The sequence below is a fragment of the Trichophyton rubrum genome (genome assembly GCF_000151425.1).
Source record: "Trichophyton rubrum CBS 118892 genomic scaffold supercont2.2, whole genome shotgun sequence".
Lineage (NCBI taxonomy): Eukaryota > Fungi > Ascomycota > Eurotiomycetes > Onygenales > Arthrodermataceae > Trichophyton > Trichophyton rubrum.
In genome coordinates, this window is record NW_003456427.1 from 763,469 (window position 1) to 782,000 (window position 18,532).

The 18,532-nt window shown below is 48.8% G+C and overlaps 7 protein-coding genes across 7 annotated transcripts; 4 read left to right on the plus strand and 3 right to left on the minus strand.

Annotated features, from left to right (window-relative positions):
• Positions 1-919: 919 nt before the first annotated feature.
• TERG_01833 (uncharacterized protein) lies at positions 920-1,914 on the plus strand (the record flags this gene model as incomplete). The annotated part of the gene is made up of 6 exons (XM_003237063.1): positions 920-934; positions 996-1,111; positions 1,191-1,217; positions 1,280-1,493; positions 1,565-1,788; positions 1,857-1,914. 6 exons carry the CDS (start codon positions 920-922, stop codon positions 1,912-1,914), a joined length of 654 nt encoding a protein of 217 aa, XP_003237111.1.
• Positions 1,915-3,596: 1,682 nt separating this feature from the next.
• TERG_01834 (uncharacterized protein) lies at positions 3,597-5,256 on the minus strand (the record flags this gene model as incomplete). The annotated part of the gene is made up of 3 exons (XM_003237064.2): positions 3,597-4,227; positions 4,296-4,859; positions 4,946-5,256. The coding sequence occupies 3 exons, from the start codon at positions 5,254-5,256 to the stop codon at positions 3,597-3,599; spliced, it is 1,506 nt and encodes a 501-aa protein (XP_003237112.2).
• A 345-nt stretch (positions 5,257-5,601) lies between these two features.
• Positions 5,602-5,949, plus strand: TERG_11765 (uncharacterized protein; the record flags this gene model as incomplete). Its single annotated transcript, XM_047750827.1, has 1 exon — positions 5,602-5,949. The coding sequence occupies one exon, from the start codon at positions 5,602-5,604 to the stop codon at positions 5,947-5,949; it is 348 nt and encodes a 115-aa protein (XP_047605517.1).
• A 472-nt stretch (positions 5,950-6,421) lies between these two features.
• Positions 6,422-9,780, plus strand: TERG_01835 (uncharacterized protein; the record flags this gene model as incomplete). Its single annotated transcript, XM_003237065.2, has 5 exons — positions 6,422-6,642; positions 6,842-7,029; positions 7,088-7,677; positions 7,748-8,150; positions 8,234-9,780. The coding sequence occupies 5 exons, from the start codon at positions 6,422-6,424 to the stop codon at positions 8,323-8,325; spliced, it is 1,494 nt and encodes a 497-aa protein (XP_003237113.1). The 3' UTR covers positions 8,326-9,780.
• A 594-nt stretch (positions 9,781-10,374) lies between these two features.
• TERG_01836 (uncharacterized protein) lies at positions 10,375-11,521 on the plus strand (the record flags this gene model as incomplete). The annotated part of the gene is made up of 4 exons (XM_003237066.1): positions 10,375-10,909; positions 10,964-11,050; positions 11,107-11,307; positions 11,361-11,521. 4 exons carry the CDS (start codon positions 10,375-10,377, stop codon positions 11,519-11,521), a joined length of 984 nt encoding a protein of 327 aa, XP_003237114.1.
• A 470-nt stretch (positions 11,522-11,991) lies between these two features.
• Positions 11,992-13,650, minus strand: TERG_01837 (uncharacterized protein; the record flags this gene model as incomplete). The annotated part of the gene is made up of 1 exon (XM_003237067.2): positions 11,992-13,650. Exon 1 carries the CDS (start codon positions 13,051-13,053, stop codon positions 11,992-11,994), a length of 1,062 nt encoding a protein of 353 aa, XP_003237115.1. The 5' UTR covers positions 13,054-13,650.
• Positions 13,651-13,694: 44 nt separating this feature from the next.
• Positions 13,695-17,464, minus strand: TERG_01838 (uncharacterized protein). The gene is made up of 2 exons (XM_003237068.2): positions 16,349-17,464; positions 13,695-16,273 (listed from the first exon to the last, which is right to left on the minus strand). Exons 1-2 carry the CDS (start codon positions 16,593-16,595, stop codon positions 14,073-14,075), a joined length of 2,448 nt encoding a protein of 815 aa, XP_003237116.1. The 5' UTR covers positions 16,596-17,464; the 3' UTR covers positions 13,695-14,072.
• Between the last annotated feature and the right edge of the window lie 1,068 nt (positions 17,465-18,532).

Here is an 18,532-nt window from a genome sequence, read left to right on the forward strand (position 1 = left end):
ACGGCCTGACGCCTTCGACTGAAACAGCGTAGTCGAATGAATGGAGGACAGCAACGGCCAACCTGCCAAACGGACTAGGATGGCGTACGCGACGTGGAAGGGACAAGGTGAACAAAGATGATAAGGGTTATCCGTACGCCGTACTCTGTCCGATGTTCGCAGTCAAATGGAGAAGGTCTATGCGGCTCGACGCTGGGCGGTACATCCCATAAATATTACCGCCTACTCCTTCGTATACTCCGCATGCAGGGTATCTTCATTTCCCCGCAGCTTTTCAGCGTCAATCTCGGCTCGCCGTTTTTCGTCTCTCTGATATGTAAATCGCAGGGCGGAACCTTGGAAGGTTCCATGGCGGCGGTGGATCTCGGCGCTGAAATTGCCGACAGCCGATGCGGAATAATTATAATGCCGTTCCGAGATATATAGTCACATGACCAGACGGGCAGACTTGGCGCGAGAGTACAGTACCACCTGGATACTCTCAGTGTGCTAATAAAAAAAGCATGTAATGTCATAGAGTTAATCTCTCTTTTAGGACCATGCTACCGATATATCTACGCCCATCATTGCGCTTTCATTAGACGGGCAGTAATTCTTAAAAAAGCTGATCACATGATACAAAGGAATAATCAATATCCGTTCCGATCTTGGCATTTTTTGAGATGCCGAGGCTCTTCGCATGTGTTTATCGTCTACAACGTGGATTTCTCCATGTTCGACAAACATACCGACTGTTCAACAGACATACCACTAACTAGGCAACTTCAGCTCTTTGCAATTTGTTTTGATATTAAAGCGTGAGGACTGCCGCAGCAATTATTGTATATATGACCAAACCCCCGGATAGCCCGCGCTCTCGGATCCTTGTCCCGGCTTCAGTCGCCTGGACATAAGCTCACTCCGAAACCCCGACGTCATCATGGATGCCATAAAGGTATACACTCGCTCTTAGGCATGCCACTTCAAATCCTTTGGCTAATAGATTCCCTCTATAGGCCAGCCTCAATGAACTCATCCGCAACCCTGACCTCGCTCCTCTATTCGCCATCCTTAAAGGCGCTCGCAATGGTGCGGTATACGGCGCCAAAGTCCGATTTCCACATGCACTGGTGTAAGGATGGGCATCACCCCTATTGCATATAAGCTGAGTATTTCGAAGAGTACATGCTGATATCACCTCTTGTTACTAGGATGATATTTTTGTTCCGGTCTGGAAGGTATGTAGCTTTCCGCCTACACTTCTACGAAGATGAATACTTATACATTTCTGGCTCTACAGTCTAAAGAAAAAGATATGGATGGTGTTGAACGCTACAAGGACACATGCTCGAAACCTCGCCTATTTTGCCGTCGTATACAAGTCATCCATGTGGGCTTTGAAATATATTGGCCCTACCGGCTGGGGTAAGGAGGGTCCATATGATACCTTCCTAGCCGGCCTATTAGGCGGATATCTTGTCTTTGGCAGATCTCCAGGAGACGTCAGTCTACAGGTCAGTAAATCAAACCCCCCAGCCTGTTCTAGAAAGCTCGCCTACTCACTATTGATTTCGACTGGAGATAGATCGTCATCTACGTTTTCGCACGAGTAATGCTAGCCCTAGGGAGACTTTCCATAGCACCCAACCAGCATCCACTATCGTTCCTCATCACACCAAAGGCACGTGAAAACATAAGTGAGGCAGCATGGCCGTGTTTTGCCAGTTTAAGCTGGGCGATGGTCATGTATATCTTCCGCTGGCATCCGGAAAGCATTCAGAACAGCCTGAGAAGTAGCATGACATACATGTATGCTCCCACCGTCTTGAAGTTAACCCCACGATCTATGTTTAAGCGGAAACTAACTCGAACCGTAGATATGTGGATTCCGATTCTTTCGATTCTATCGATACACTACTTATTCGAAATAAATAAAACAGATTAATGGTGCCATTCACTGCATATGTATTGGAATCGAACCGGGAATATTCATACACTTACAGCCATGAATATTGAAACCCTTGAAAATACCACATAAATGGGTGGTCAAGTTTTCTATCATTTCCGTTGTTTTTCTTCATCACATAGATACAGGCGTTTGGTTCTTACATTACATGGGAAATCGGAGTGCGATCTTAACCTTAAACTACCGCTGTTATACTAGCACCATTTTCTGGGACTTTTACTAGCGATTCATTCTTGCGAATAGCTAGTCTACTTGAATGATTTATAGTTACGGTTCACTATAGGAGGTTATGGAGTGTTATATTATCGCATTTGGCTTGTTGAACTGGTATTCTTGATCTCGAGCATTTATCACAGCCTGTATTCGTCTGCCAATAAACCTGCGAATGTTGGTCTCAAAGTAGTAAATGGAAGAAAATATTCATGATCAAAGGACATCTCCATAGTTTTCGTCATTGCTTACCACGTGACAGATTACAAGTAGCTTGGTATCCAGCTCAATGAGGCATAGAGTATATCCTTCTAGGGGTTATACTCTCTAACGATGTTTTGCGTTGCCTTAGATTTGTCCATTCGTAATTTAATAAAACATTTATATTGCTCTGTGAGTATCTAGATAGCCCTGATAGGAGAAGGATAGATGTGGAAGATCTGATAAAAGTGAAAGAAAGACAAGCTTCTTAGTAATCCCACACTACCATCCACGTGATGTTTTTGGTGTTATGACTAAGCGGATGTTGCATTACGTCATCCAAATCAACGTGGCCCATTGGATAGCTGGGCCGGCACACCTGATCAATAAAAAATAAAATGCGTAATATAGCGGCTACAAGCCTGATCGCGACGACCGTCGGGATAAGGGTTCATGGGCCCATTTCGTCTATATATTGAATAAATGTGTCTTTGATATTGAATAATTATGGGCGAAAGCGCTGGGCTGCGCTTGAGCAGCTCGATGATTCTGACAACATTCGATGCGAACCGGGGAAGCCTGCTAACATCGATTTCTATGGACGCCACTTTGTCAAAAGGAAAATTATCAAAGCGGGTGTCTCTCTTGGATGAGCTGTTTTCAAGCCTGAAGAGCGCTCCGTGATCAATGATATGTCTCCTGACACGCCTCTTGAAGCGAATAGTGGCCCAGAGGGTTTCATTTTCCTTGTGTGAGAAGGATGGATCGAAACTTATATGTGTCTTGGAATATATAACGTGCGATATCTCATTGTAGAGGCCTTTGCTCGCACGGAGTACTCGTAGGTCCACTTCGGCTGAGGTTTGGGCTGTAATTGGCTGTGCTTCCGGTTCTTTCTTTTGGCCGGCAGGGAAGAACTCCAACCATATAAGCTCCCTAATTTCGAAAGGGAGCTTCGAGAAGTCACCTAGGCTGCGAAATAGATCTATATTGATAAGAAGCTATTTGGATTTTTCTTTTCTCGCCATATTTCGGTAATATTGGGTATATATGAGTAGGAGTTCAAATTCTGGAGAGCAGCAGCCGGACCTGCGTATGTCGTTGCATTTTATACACCTAATTGTGTATGATGTCATTAACCATTCATGGGGCGTGGTTCCGTTGATATAAGCTCTAAATGGTAACGGCTCAACCGAAAGGAAGGAGGATATGCGCAAACTCTGGAGTATCGGATAAACCCTTAGGAAAGTTTCAACAAAATGCTAGGCACCCTATGCCAAATATTCACTAGAGGGCCAAGGCAACTACCATGATCAGGGTCATCATCTTTATCATCCCGATTTATAAATTGTGGTATTGAGATTTCGGTCTGCGTAGTAGCATGTGAGTAGGTACCGGCGAGGCTACTGTCAACACTAGGACTGATATATTGCTCAAGGATGGGCTGAGATGGCGTTTCTCTAGAATAATCTGGAGCAAGTATGAGTGCTGAGGTTGATGTGTTATTCTCCGGCAGTAGTGTGTGATCTTCTATGTTAGGGTTCTCCAGATCGGTTCCAGCTCCTTCTGGCTCCACTTGGTCTACAGCTTCTATGCTGCTGGCTGTGGAACCTTCATTATCGGATAGAGTATATGCAACGAGATTCTCCTCTTCTGGGCTAGAGTCTCCCGAACTAGTCTCTTCCTTCTCCAGTTGCTCCTCATTTGACTGTCCACTGCTATCCTGCTCAGAAGAACCGCGACTCGCATATGGAAGCGGTTGGGTGGCATTACGAGAATCATTACTGTCTGTAGTAGATTCTTCTTCTTCTTCTTCTTCTTCCTCTACCTCCGGCCAAGAGTAGTCGCCATGGTTCATCCAGGGAGTTCGACTGATTGAGTGAACACCGGTATTAGCTTCAGTTCATTACAATTTGGTATAAAATGAAAAGGTACGTACCAGCAGGGACAACTAGGTTGAACGTGATCACTAAACGATCGTTTCCATTCCTCTATACATTCGGCATGGAAATTTGAGCCACATTGTGCCATGCACCATGTTGTTCTAGGGCCATCAAGAGGCCTGGTATGGCGACGCGATCTCAACCCTGGTACAAGAACTTCTTGACAGACTGGGCAATCCTCGTTGGGTTTGATAGATTTCCTGGCGGTATATCGAACGGGAGTGGTATTGGATGAATTAGACAGAGCAGTGGGAAGATGGGCAATAGGAGGCTGTGAAATAGACTGTCGAGAAATGATCGGGCGAGGGACTGGCACAAAGGTAGGTTGTCCAGAGGATGTGTCTCTTTGATCACTTGCGCGTCCACCAAAACCTACACTCCTTGGTGGTATTGGAGCACGAACTCGTCTGGTCGTAGACTGGCTAGCATACGCTGACTGCCGCTGTGAGAGAGGAGAGCGAGTAGGGATAACATAGGCGGGTTGTCCTTGCGCCAATGAAGAAGCGACCTTCTCTGCCCACCGCTGGGATACAGCTGCGGCCTGGTATTGATGATATCTCCTGCAAAGGACAAGGGGACTAGCCGTTCGAGGGTCTGAGATATGTCATGTCCATTACATAGCTGCTCATTCCCCAGATTTAGTAACCTTGATGCGATGTTTAGGCTGTGCCGGGCGATAGGGTTGCGGCAGCGGCGTCCTTGGCTTGGAGCGAATCCATAACATGTACGCTCGAGGGAAATGCCGATGATGTCTTCAAGTCTCTCTTGTTCAGAAACCGGTACAATACTGTGTGCGTCATCACCGATGCTGGAAGACCAGTAGTCTGGCGTGGGGTCTGAATGCCACAGTGGAGTGTAAGAGGCGTGGCCCGAAAAAATGGAGCCCATTTCGGACGGCCGGGCTGGTGTATCTTCTTTCAGGTTGCAAGTGTGGCTTCTATGGGGAGGGAGAGCCATGCCATTTTCTGATTCGATTTCTGGGGTTGAAGCGAGGACTGCCGAGGAAAGGCAGGAATTATATATCCTTGGGTTGCTTTTCCATGCCGGCATGACTTAGCCATAATCCAACGCTCTATCGATTTGTCACAGCCCCTGGGAGTGATATCAATAGATGAGGTAGCTAGGACACACTGGGGACAGGGTATAGACGCTCTCACTCCGCCTCCATGAATCATGGGGGGTGGCGCATCGAAATATAATCAATGTACTGTCCATTTTCGCCTTGTAATTAATTCATGCATTGCAAGTTGATGAAACGTTTGCTGTTTCCCCGGCTCCCCGCAAGGAAGCGTTTTTTGGCACATGTTGCATCTCGCACATCCAGGAATGACTGATCCATGGGAGCGGCAGTTATATGGCCAATGCCCCGCGAAGCTTGGTCGACATCGACAAGACCGGATTCTATCCTGTAAGTGGTCAGCAAGGGACATGGATGCAAGTTTGACGTATGCAGCGCTTACAAGGTTGCGGGACGGTTGTAACTTAGGAGTCTCTCATGCGAGGCCTGTACACGATAGAACCCGCAACGAGGTGACACCTATGCTTATCCTCCATCTATACGATATGCAGGAGATCATGTTTCGATTCCACATGCGGATGCATAGGATATCTTGGAGATGTTGGATATTTTTTAGCCACCTCTGGCGTTGACATGTCTGAGCTACAGTCAAGAATAACTGTTGAGCCTCCTTTCTTTCACAAAACAGTTGGTGTATCATCCGGAATCCGTTAGAGACAGCCTTCTTCGCTGTATTCTCGTATTCTTATTGATATTTAGCTATGGGAACTTTTCGCTGGTGGTGAATGTTCATGCAGGTGGCCTCCACCCCCAGCACACCCGGAGCAATCCTGATTAGACACCCAAGTAGAGCCGGACCGATAACCTGAATTCTTAAGAGTTTCTTCTGTGAATATTCTTCGTTCGAGCGCACTTCGGTCACTTGCAGGAGAGAAGTAAAAAGGAATGCCGCGAGGGGGCTTGCTGCTAGTAAAGGCTGGAAGAGCAAGGATAGATGCCTATCTTTTGAATGCTGAGCGGGCTGCCGTCCACGCCCTGTAAATCCGTATTATCGCCCCTCCCGAGCATCGCAGGATATCGAAATTGTATCCATATCAGACAGCTATGAAGTCCCTGAGGAGGTTCGGCGTCGCGGCCGGCTGTCTGCTATGGGCTGCGCTGGCAGACTGCGTCCCCTTCACGGTCAACACCACCAACGGCCCCATCACCGGCCACCCAGCAAAGACAGCGTCAACGGTCCATGAGTTCCTGGGGATTCCGTATGCTCAGCCGCCTGTCGGCAAGCTGCGATTCATGCCGCCGCAGCGATATGTTGGTGACCAGCCGTTCGTCGCCTCTAACTTTGTACGTTGATGACCGCGTTGTAGCTAGTTGACTGGAGGAGAATTGACGATTTAAACAACCTGCTAACTAACCAGCTGCAGTCAGCGTGAGTGCAATAGTATCAAGTCCCAAAAAATACAACAGCAGGGAATGCTTGTTGGTTCAACCGATGGACGGGGTTGGCTGATGATGTCTATCAAGCGACTGCGTGTACACGCCGGCGAAACTGGTCCCTTTCCCCGGCGCGACGCCCAACTACGCTAGGATCCTGACGGCCTTCATGGGCAGCGGTGCCAACGTCCACAGCGAGGACTGCCTGACGCTGAACATCTGGACGAAGGGCACTGCAGGCCGGAAGAGACCCGTCCTGGTCTTCTTCTACGGCGGGAGTATGCTGTCTATCCTGTTTCCCCCTTACTGCGAGGTTGCGTTGCTGACGTGACGTAGGATTCACCATTGGGGATACCAACACCCCCTTTTTCGACGGCCAGTTCTTCTCAGAAGCCGAGGATGTCGTGGTGGTGACCGTCAACTATCGAGTAGGCATCTTTGGCTTCCCTGGTGCCCCCGGACTGCGCCAGAACCTGGGCCTGAGGGACCAGCGGCTGGCGGTTGAATGGCTTCGGGACAACGCCGGGGCCTTTGGCGGAGACCCTTCGAGGATAACCATCTTCGGGCAGTCGTCTGGAGCTCTGGCAGTCGATGCGTATTCCTATGCGTATCGAGACGACCCCATTGTGGCTGGCCTGATCCTTCATTCCGGTACCATCTTCAGCTTCCCTCTAAATTCGAGGGAGCTGGCGGCCAGGAACTGGTACAATGCGTCTTCTCTCGCAGGCTGCGGCTCAGCGGGAGATGTGCTGGCCTGTATGCAAAGCAAGCCTGTGGACGATATCAGACTCGCGGCGGATAAGGTCCCTCCGCCGCCTAATACGAGCGTTGCTCGCTCACAGCCTGTGTTTCAGCCAGGCCCAGACGGTGAACTTATCTTTGATGACTATGAGTCCCTGGCGTCTCAGGGGAAATTCATCCAAACCGTGAGTCCGTCTTAGATAGTTTGTTATGCTGCTGCTCTTTACGTTGGGATCGTAAGCTGAATTGTTATAGCCCATGATACTTGGCCATGGAGACCGTGAATCTTCATTCTACAACATCTCTGCTTCGGCTCGAGGCACTGTTCTCACAGACGAGCAGTGGGCCCAGTTCGTTACAGACGTGTTCGGATGCCCGGCCATGAAGGAAGCAGATTACCGAACTCAGCACAAAATTCCGCTATGGAGATATCGTTACTTTGCTGATTGGACCAATACTCGGCTGTTCCCTAACAGTGGCGCATACCACGGTGTCGACCTCCATATGGTCTTTGGCAATTCCCAGGGAGTGACCGGAGATTCAGAATCGCCAGATCAAACCATTCTCAAGAGAATCATGCAAAGAGCCTGGGCTGCCTTTGCAGCTGACCCCTGGGCTGGGCTCAAAAGTCAGGGATGGCCTGTCTACAAGAAGGACGGTAAGCTGGCTCCCGCTCCCGCTCCCACATTCTACAATTGTTTGCTACGGGACAGATAACTTACGGCATAAACCTATTATCAGCCTACACCGTGGCCCGTCTTGGGTATAATAACAGCCCTTTTCCGGATTTTGTCAAACCGGCAGCTTATGATGCCAATTGTCGTGGTGCTTAGGACGCCCATCCTCTTTTTTCCAACCTTCTTCAACTCAGTGTCAATGTTAAATCTAATCCAAGAAGAAGTAATATTTACGCAAGGCCTCACTCCAATTTCATGTGGTTGCGGCCATGTCCAGTGATAGAACAAGCCAAAAATCAACGGTATCTATACCGAGTCTCATGCAGAGTATGTTCAAGTGGTACTCTGAACTCCAGGCTTATATAACACCAGAAACGTGCAGCCATGGCTATGGTAGCTTCAGACCAGCCTGCAAGCCTCCAATAGTCCCGCTGTCATTGCAACGGTAAAGTCAAACAGCGCCTCGAAGCTATCCCGTCGTCTGGCCCGAAGTTGCTTGGGAAGTAACCAAGTATATTACCGGCAAGGATGGTATATAACGGAATAACCCTTCACTAGCTAGCTACCGGGGGAGAGGATATCAATGCACTGCCGTCCCGTCCATCTGCCCTAAAGAAGTTCATTGGCTATGCTTCGTACAGACTCGCGTAGGAAGCGCAAGACAGCCATAAGGGTTTGTTCTCTCAACCCAGGACAGAAACCGCCTGTATACAGACCACCTTGATAGTTGAGAAAGGTTCAGTCGTCCTTACTAAGTCTCGTGGGGGTGCACTCCATGGACTCGCTGACTTTCATACAAACTCTAGTTACCGAAGAAGCAAAAAGATGCGTTTTCCATATCCCCCTTGAACCAGAGCCGGACCGCCCGGTAGTCCACTGAGATGGGTACTCAAACTCATCCCTGCATCTCTCCATTCCTTTGGAGTATGCTTCGTCGCCGTTCGGAGTACCCCGGGAGTGTGAGGTCCTCTCGATCGTCCATCTTGTCTGGGGAATGTTCGAATAGCTCCAGGTTCTCACAACCACTGCGTGCGTGGTCATGTTTGTATCGACATCATCCTTCGAGGGTAGTGTAACCAGTTATATCAGCCACCTCCAACTGGCTGTGCTGAAAGCCATGGGCCAAGGTCACAAACAAGGCATAACTAGTTATTACCCAGGTAAACCTCAGCGTTTCGAATGCTTCCCCCCCTCCCAGTGAAAATTCAGACCTCTAAACGGCCAGTTTCAGCCTCCCAGGCAAAAAGAAGGCTCTTCATCGTCACTGTGCAGGGAGTCCACACAAGAATACGATAATGGGTTGAAACACAGCTCGTGGAACACAAGGAATGGAAAGGGATAAGCCTGCCAGTGAAGGATCAGCCTTCGAATTTCTTCATTTCACCACCATCTAGACTCTCAAAATGGCCTTTTCCTTGCTTGCTTTTTCCTTTCTGACTCTCCTATCCACCCGGGAAGCCATAATTTTTATACCTACGGAGATGGCAGTGGCAACCATTCACAAATTAACCCAAATAAATCAGCATGGATAGGAGTTCGAAACTGACGGGCGTCCTGATAGTTGCTCAATCATCCGCGCCGTCGTGGTCCCGTCCGTATTTGAACTCCTGTTTAGCTGGAGATCTTGTCCTGTACCCAGCATGGCATATCACCGCCCTAGCCGGGACCCCTTGGAGTAACTAGTGGACTCGAGATCTGACCGCGAAGCATGGCACGCTAGTCTTGCTTGGACCTCTCGATCGACTGCATCAGCCAGCGAAGCTGCCGTCGTGCAAGAGGTGGCTTTTTTGCCTTTCCAGCCAGCCCTTAAGGAGTTCATCTCTGGCGCTGTCATGCACTGGTTCCTGCGGATTATGTGTATATATTTTTTCCCCAACCTGTGGCGTACTGTCTGACCTTCGATACCTCTCCTTTTCTTTTTCGCTAACTACATCTTTCTTGTTCCTCATCTTTGCGCCGACGTGGGATGGCATAGCCGGCGTTTGGAATACCCGGGGCGACTTCTTCGCTGAAGCAGAAATAATAACAGGAAAAAAACTTTTCAGCCTGGACCTCCTGATGGCTCCTCTGGCAGATATATTATATCTTCTATCAAAGACCCCGAAGCAACTCACTTCATCCTGCTGGACCATATCAATCTCCAATCCATATTCAGGCTCATTCTACTCGAATTTCAGTTCCAGGCCCTGATAAAAAACACATACAATGACACAGTCGGGACCACAAAAGGGTGATCCAACCTTAGAGATATGGATAGGTGAACGGAGCCTATACATCTTCATTGTCTTTTTGACCGTCTTCGGCTCTGTCATCTTGATTCCTACCGCATATATTCGCTGGCGGCATGAACGACTGAGGGAACCGGAAGTTAGCTTTATTGTACTTGCATATATATTCTTCCTTGCAAACGAGCTCGTCCTCCTTGGCCTTCAGACACGAGTCTACCGGCTGAGCTATGTTGCTCTACGGATGAAGCCGCCCTATAGGGAGATCCTCAATGATAGACACGACGTTATCATTCTTGCATATGCCTCAACCTACCTCTTTTACTCCGCTCTCTGGTGCATCAAAATTTCCTTGCTCCTTTTCTTCCGTCCATTTCTGAGGGCATTACCAGATCAACTTCGGTGGTGGAATGTGACAATCACGTACCTCTTCATCACTTTTGTACTCGGATTCCTTGCTACTCTGCTCTCCTGTGGTGGACCTCGACAGCTCAACCACGTTGCTCCGGGCCAAAGTAGGTTGACTTTCCCGAAAGCCTTTCCGCTAGATATATACTAACATTGCATAGAGTTCTGTCAAGGCCGTATGGATTCCATAACCCGAAACATAAGTTTATTTGGTTGGTTTGCCGCGGATGTCTCAACTGATCTGCTGGGTACGTTATTTCGATATTTATCAAGTTGACACAGGCGCTGATACATTGTCATATAGTCATGATACTTCCGCTCAGACTCATATATGGAATGCACATTTCATACTCACAGAAGATTAGAGCCGGTGCTCTATTTTCTGTTGGAATGCTTTGCATGATAACTGCTATTATCCGTCTTGTTCAAATTGGCTCCAAGACTGGTATTACAAATCCAAATGTCCAATGGCTGTCTCTCTGGGGGACTGTCGAAGCTACAACTGGTATGTGCTTCTTGGATTCCTAGATAGAGAAGATGTTAATGGCCCATTTTTAGCCATGGTTGTCGGGTGTCTTCCGACCTTCCGGTTGATCTTCAAGTCGCCTCCCAGGCATGACCAGCTCACTTACTCGATTAAAATGCCTTGGAACAATGAATCGAGCTCCAACCCATCTACTTCGAGCGGCACTCAACAAGAAGCCCCTTCGTCGAGTTAAAAAGACCCTCGGAGCCTAAGGCAATAGCTGAGGTCAAGATAAGGTGACTGCGTTACCACGGGGCTTTCTCCTGCTGGCAGGGACACGATCTCCAGTTATCAAGGGAAGATCACTCTATATTTTCGACACCTTACTATGGCTATAGCAATACTTCTCTTTTTGGCTCTTCCATTGCTTTGAAAGCATTAGAGCATGTTTTTATTTTACCGGCTATTAGCTTTGGCCATATGAGTTACGATATCGAATTTCGAGCGCTCGATGGCTAGTATCTTATCTTGACATACCCACATACCCCCGAATTGAACATGTTAACTAGTTATGCATAACATCTAGCCCTTAAATAATACATAATAAAACAATATTGAAGTCATGACTACCACACCGCTACCAACTAAATGGCGAGAATTTCATATTCATCAATAAATAACTCTAGTATTTATTCAAGTACACCTATGTTTAGAGGGTCCTCTCTATGCAGAAAGACGGCTTTGGAGAGCTTGAATTCTCTTCGAGCTCTCCTGGAACTCAGTCATGGATAAAGTACCCTTCTTCAAGGCCGCCACGATCTCGTTGACGATGGCCTCTCCTTGCGTAGCATTTCTTCCAGATGCAAGCAAGATATCCACTCCCGCCTTTGCGGCCAGTACACCTCGCTGTCCATCATTTCCAAAGGATTTCAGAGAACCAGCTTCGATGGCATCGGTGATGATAACGCCCTTGTAGCCGAGCCTTGTTCGCAGCTCATCCGTTGCCCACTTTCTGCTCAGCCCAGCAGGATACTTTGCGTCAAGGGAAGGGTACACTGCCCAAGATGTCATGATCATATCGACTCCGTTACGGATGGCAGTTCGATACGGCACCTCGTCGAAAGTACGGATCTCATCCAGAGACAAATCGATCTTGATAGGAACTAGATCTGTGTTTTCACCCTTCTTCGCGGCTCCAAGACCAGGGAAGTGCTTTACTGTCGACAGCACGCCGGAACGAGACTGCGAAATAACGAAGGCTGAACCACATGAGGTGACTATTTCAGTATTATTACCGAAAGAACGGCCAAATTCGTCAATGAAGTTCCCTTCTTCACGGTAGATGTCCAGAACAGGAGCCAAGTTGCCGTTGATCTTCTGTGCTTTTAGAGCTGCTGCAGCGTCCCGGCCAGCCTGGCTAGCGGCTTGCATGGGAGTTGAGGAATCACCAATCTGGCGAGCACTCTGGCTTGGGCCGCCAGGGACACGACGGACATTGCCTCCCTCTTGGTCGGTGGTGATAATCATAGGATGGCCATTATAGGCTGGCGAGGCTTTGTAGAGAGCCTGGAACTTGTCCATGATAGCTGGCAGGTTGGAGTTGACATTCTCTTTGAAGATGATCAGGCCGCCTACTTTGCCTTCTGATGTGAGCTTGTACAAGCTCTCGGGGGGTGTAAGGCCTGGATAAGAGTACATGACATGTTGGCCGGCTTGGACTGCGAGGTCGACAGCGATCGCTAGAGCAGCAAGTGCTGCCAGCTGGGCAAAGAGAACGAACTTCATGGCTTATTGGAAAATGGTTGTTTGATGGGTGGGTATGAGGAAGTGATGTATGATTTATACTTAAAGCTTTGCTTCGAGCATCACGAAGACCGGCCTTGGGGCATATTTGGGGCCAGTTTTCATACATGCAATATGTCGTATTCGTGCCTCATCGATGTACTGGGACTGACTGTGGTGCTGCCACCGTGCCATCGATGAATGGCACCCAATTGTTCGTGTTGGCGCTTGTTGCAGCTCGTATACGAGATGCTATGGCGATAAACTTCAAAATACAGCCATCAAGCCCCTGGATACCCCACAATCAGCGAGGATCTTCCATGAGAAGCAAGGCGGACTACCAAGGATGACAATAATAGATCAAGTTGGCCGATAAGCAGTGTGGGAGTGAAGTACGTAGATCTGATTTGTCGGGAGTGCTGAAGAGCTCGACTATGAGCTGTTAAATATATGAATCGAAATTAAACAAGAGATCGAAGGGTATATCAAAAGTGAATAGGCACACACATTATAGGGCGTGCTCAAGGTATCAAGGAGTAGGGAAGAATGGAAATAAAAATAAAGCCCAAGTGAGCGGTCGAAGAAACGAGTCGAAGGAGCGGCAAAAAAAAAAAAAAAAATAATAAAAGTAAAAATGCTCCTTCAAGGCGGGAATAGAACAGAAGTGAATGCAATGGATATCATGAAGAAAGCCCAGAGAGCAAAGGAAAAGAAAAGTCGAGTCAAGGGTCAAGTCAAGAAGGTAAGGCAAGAAACCACCGAAAGGAAAAGTATCAAAGTGCAGGCACTAAAAATTAAACAGAAAAACATTAAACAATAATTCATCCGATCTCAGGGTAGGAGAGCAGAAACGGTAGTAAATATTTTGTTGTCCCGCCGTCAGTTATATCACATAGCACAGCATAGCAAGGCGTATATAGTATGGCACTTATATTCATGGATTGAGAAAGGGAAAAAGGCGAGGTATTAATTGAGGTAAGATTTCGATCGGATAGGTGTATGTAATGAGAAGCTATCTTCTATTATACCATCATCAGCTTTGTTGTCCGTCGTTCCGGAAATTTTCTAGTGGAAGGGTATGGTCCGTTATCGAGTCCAGGTGCTGGAGTTAGTGACGAATTAACGAACTGGTGTTCGGATGGGTGTGGTCTATGTTTATCGGGTCTTGGTCGAAGAGATGATGGATTCATAGGTCGGTAACGAGGGTCACCACGACCGCCTTGCCGTGGACCTGCAAGTGGTGATGAAGGGGGCGGTGGCCTCCTGTATCCTGGGCCAGGCCCCGGACATGGAGGACCCATGGACGGAGGCGGATGGCCCTGGTAACCATGTGGTGGAGGGAAAACTAGCGATCGTGGAGGAGGCATCAAACCTGCCGCCCTTCTACCGTCACGCTCACAGTACGCGCTGCCGTTCCACTCAAAGTAGTCGCCTCTGAGTACGATGTGACAGGTGCGGCACTTGAAACAGCCTGGATGAAACTTTTGGCTCTTCTTGCTCGAATCAATTCCAACTCCGTTCGATGGGTTGATGTCCTCTGCTTCGAGACAAGGGCCTTCAATCCCTTCACCGCACTCTGCACACAGGGTGCCATTTAGCCTGTGGTAATCTGCCGCACAATATGGATGATTGTTAAGCACGTAAAAGTCTGCTGTTTGGAAGGGGGCATGACAGGTATGGCAGACAAAACAAGACCTGTGATAACGGCCCGTCAAGCGGCCATCTGCTGAGGAAACTGACTTTCCGGTAATAATTTCGCCGCAACCACGGCAGGCATGGCGGCGTTTCCCGGGAGTTGCGGATCGGGATGGAGGTAGTGGTTGGGCTGCTGATCCATCTTCCGGCACTGGGGGAGGTCGCTGCTGCTGCTCTCGCACCTGCTGTGGTTCTTGTTGTACTTCGGGCTGTAGCGGTGGTGAAAACGGAGATTGTTGTTGTTGTTGCTGCTGCTGCTGTTCGAAGGTTGAGGATTGTGGGTTAAGGGATTGAGTAGGGGAGCGGTATGGGGTGTATTTCTTTGGCTGTGCTGGCTCGAGCTGTGTTGATGGGGTACTGTATGTTGTCTTTGAGTTCGAAGGGAAAGTATTAGCCGGAGGATTGGAAAGTCGACCTTGCTGGAAGAGAGGATCGGTTGGAGAATCGAGTTCGTAAGCGAAGGGATCTACTTTTGGTCGGGTTGGCGGCTCTTCTTGGAGGAGACGCAGATGATCGACATTGTATTTCTCCGACAAGCTTGACTTAGGTTCGGAAATGTTGGAGAACTCAGATGGCCTGCTTGAGAAAGAGCTGTTCGAGGGAGTCTCCGACGGTGATGAGTCGGAAGACGAAGTAGAATCATTGGTGGTGTGATATGGATCGCTGATACCAAGGCCGCTGGCAAAATTTGAGACGGAGGACTCCCTTTCGATTTTGTACTCCGAGACAGACGGGCCCGGGCTGTCTGGAGCTTTTTCCGAATCATCTTCCTCTATGTTTTCAAGTTTGTTATCGACGTCCATCATTTCAGGAGATTTTGTTCTCGTAGTAAAGCCGAAATCCAGCCCTTCCATGCCATCTAGTTGTCGTACTTTGTCCCGGGGTGAGGTTTCTGGAAGATCTTTTTCCTGATTGTGATTTTCATTGTTATCGTTGCTGCCAAAATAAAAAGGCTCTGAATTACCGGATGTGAACACGGGACTGCTGGCGAGGCTAGCAACAGGCCCCGACGGGGGCGGGGGAATACCCCGGTCCTCACACCGGCTTCGCGACGATCCTCTGGGTGAAACCGGAGAAGGAAGTCCATGTCCATTTTTAGAGCTGGTCATGGACAAGCGCTGGAAGGCCTTGCTATCTATCGATGCCTCTCGTCTATGCCTGTTGATAGTTGTTGCACGCGAACTTCGGCCATCCGTCGATGGGGACATATAGCTTCCATCTGAAGATGAGGGAGAGGTAACCCCTCTGCGAGAAGAAACATTGGTGTTTATGGATCTTATAGATGCAAGCCTCTTCGCTTTTGATCCGCCTGCAGAAGCCGACCTAGGAAAAGGAGGGAAAGCACAGTCTAAATTTGCCTTCCCTTCAGGTACAACCGCAACAACTGAGGATTGCGAGGCGACAGGGCTGGTATGGCTTCGCTGTAGCTGCTGGAGGGGTGAAAGTGGTGAGGCAGACCGTGGAGTGAGTGCTCCAGAACTTCCCGTGTGAGGAGACATCTGAGCACCAGGTGATAAAAATGGTCGATCTAGAAATTTGTTAGCATATACCGTCAAACTTGAAGCCATTATTCCACGGTAACTGTGGGATGATATATACGTACTAGCAGCAGTTGGATCTATCCTTGGAGGTGGCTGCACGCGTCCTAACCTGTTAAACAGGGACTCACGACTGAGACTCCGTTTCGGTGGCGGGCCGTGTTCGTTGAACTCTGCCACTGACAATTGCTCTTCAACGGGAGAAGTTGTCACGGTAGGACCCGCGGCTTTTGAGCAAACATGGTCTCCGAGGGCAACGAGCTCGACTTCCGCATGGCAGTCGGAGCATTTAATCTTGGGCAAAGCGTCCATCGTGATCCTCCCCCGACAACGTTGTTGTTGACAAAAGCAGCCAGATTCACTGCATATGTGTAGAGAGAGACATAAGTTGGGCCACCCTTCTTTCTTTTTTCCTTTCCCTTCCGTCTGTCCGTCGTCAACGCTGCTTGCGTGGACTCAACACTGCAAGACGCTTCCCGGAAATTGGACGTCTCTCCGGCTGTCCACGGTCGAGCTAAGATGTAGCGAGAATTAATCAAACACGCAGGGCTGATGGTTATGATTAAGATTGAGTCAATAATAATAATGTCTATATAGTCTTCTGGTCAGCACGATTCTTGTAAGGAACAGTGGGAAAAAAGTATGAATCGGTGTACCTGGAGTGGGCGCACTGCAGCCAGACGAGACCGACTCTTATGCTGTGGGAGGCTATCAGGAGGTCCAGGGGAAGGCCTGCTGTCTTCTTCTAGAAGCCAGCTGGGAGTAAAATCGAAGCAGAAGCGATGATCAGAGCCCTGAGAGACAGCGTTTTGACTCTTGGAGTTGGGGGCTGTCAGACAGAGATCTCGGATGGATAGGTAGAGAGACAGATATGGAGAGGAAACGGAGGCGGCGAGAGATGCGAAAGAGGGCGTGATGGACAGCTGATGAAGCGTCTCGATCGACCTGCTCTGCCCTCTCGTCCTCCCCCCTTTGCCTCTTCTCGAAAGCGCCCATGGGAAGTAGATTGTCACGTGCATTAGCTTCCCCTGTCGAATCGACCGATGAACTATTCCCCTTTCGGTAAAGTGCCAGGTACTTTGTGTCCCAAAGAGGCAAAGCGCCAGGCCCGTCCGCTGTGGTCAGGCTGACTCAGCTACAATTAACCAACCAGAGCGAAGTGACATCGACGCGCCGCGGTGGATCCGGCGATCGCCAGGCGAAGAAAAGCCCCTGAGGCACAAAAAAAAGGGGTTCAGCCGAAGAGAAGCTAGCAGCGTTGGATATGCAGGTCATGGTGGAAAGCGTGATAGATTTGCTCCCTGCGCAAAATAACAACACGAGGACGGCTTTCCAGTCGATGTGATAGCAATGGGCTGTCCCATGATCGTTCGGCGGCTGGAAAATAAACTGGGTGTCGAGGATATTGATCCACTGGCTGTTGTTTCGTCGTGCTGGAGTTAGCATGAACGTGTGAGCCATGCCAAAGAACCGGGCTGCGGGAGCTGATTGGGCAATGTCTTTCGAGCCTGGGGTCGTTGGCATGCAAACAAGGCACACTGGAAGTTGTTAGGGCAACAGGGTACATGGATCACTTGTTTCATCGTATATGCAAGCCTTTCCCGACTGTCCACAACCCACCTGCCTACGGAGCTTTTAAATTTGTTTGCCCCAGGGCGCACAGTGTGAAGAGAACCATGTTCGATATTCCAGCCCGAGATAGAGCAGTCCCATGGCGAGATTTTGCGATCGGCGATTACCTATATCACAACTGGAGTCAGCCATGCAAGTGTACCATGGTTGTCATAGTGCGTTGACGAATACATATCCCACCTGCCCCGTCTTAATACATAAGGTCTGCATCTGGCGCCGGGTTTCGCATCACAACGACCATGGAATAACCGGAACTCGTCCGCAAATCCCCATTATCACCAAGCTGGTTCCTTGGGTCTTCTAGAGGAATTTCGACTCAAATTTCGATCTGACGTCGTTTTTCTTTTGTTCATCGAGGGAACTGAACTTCCGTTTTTGGACGTCACGTGAGCGTTGCCGTGGTTACGGAATAACTATGTTCCGTCATAACCGCCCGGGCGGCCTTTCCCCTTTAGGAACATATGACTTCTTCTATCAAAGACTCGAACATCGATTTTGATATTGGAGACGACGAGATGAAAGCATCACTTTCCAGCATGAAGATCACCAAATGATTCCTCAATGTGCAATCCGGATTTTTAACCACCGGAACGACCAACTTTTCTTCGACTGAACGC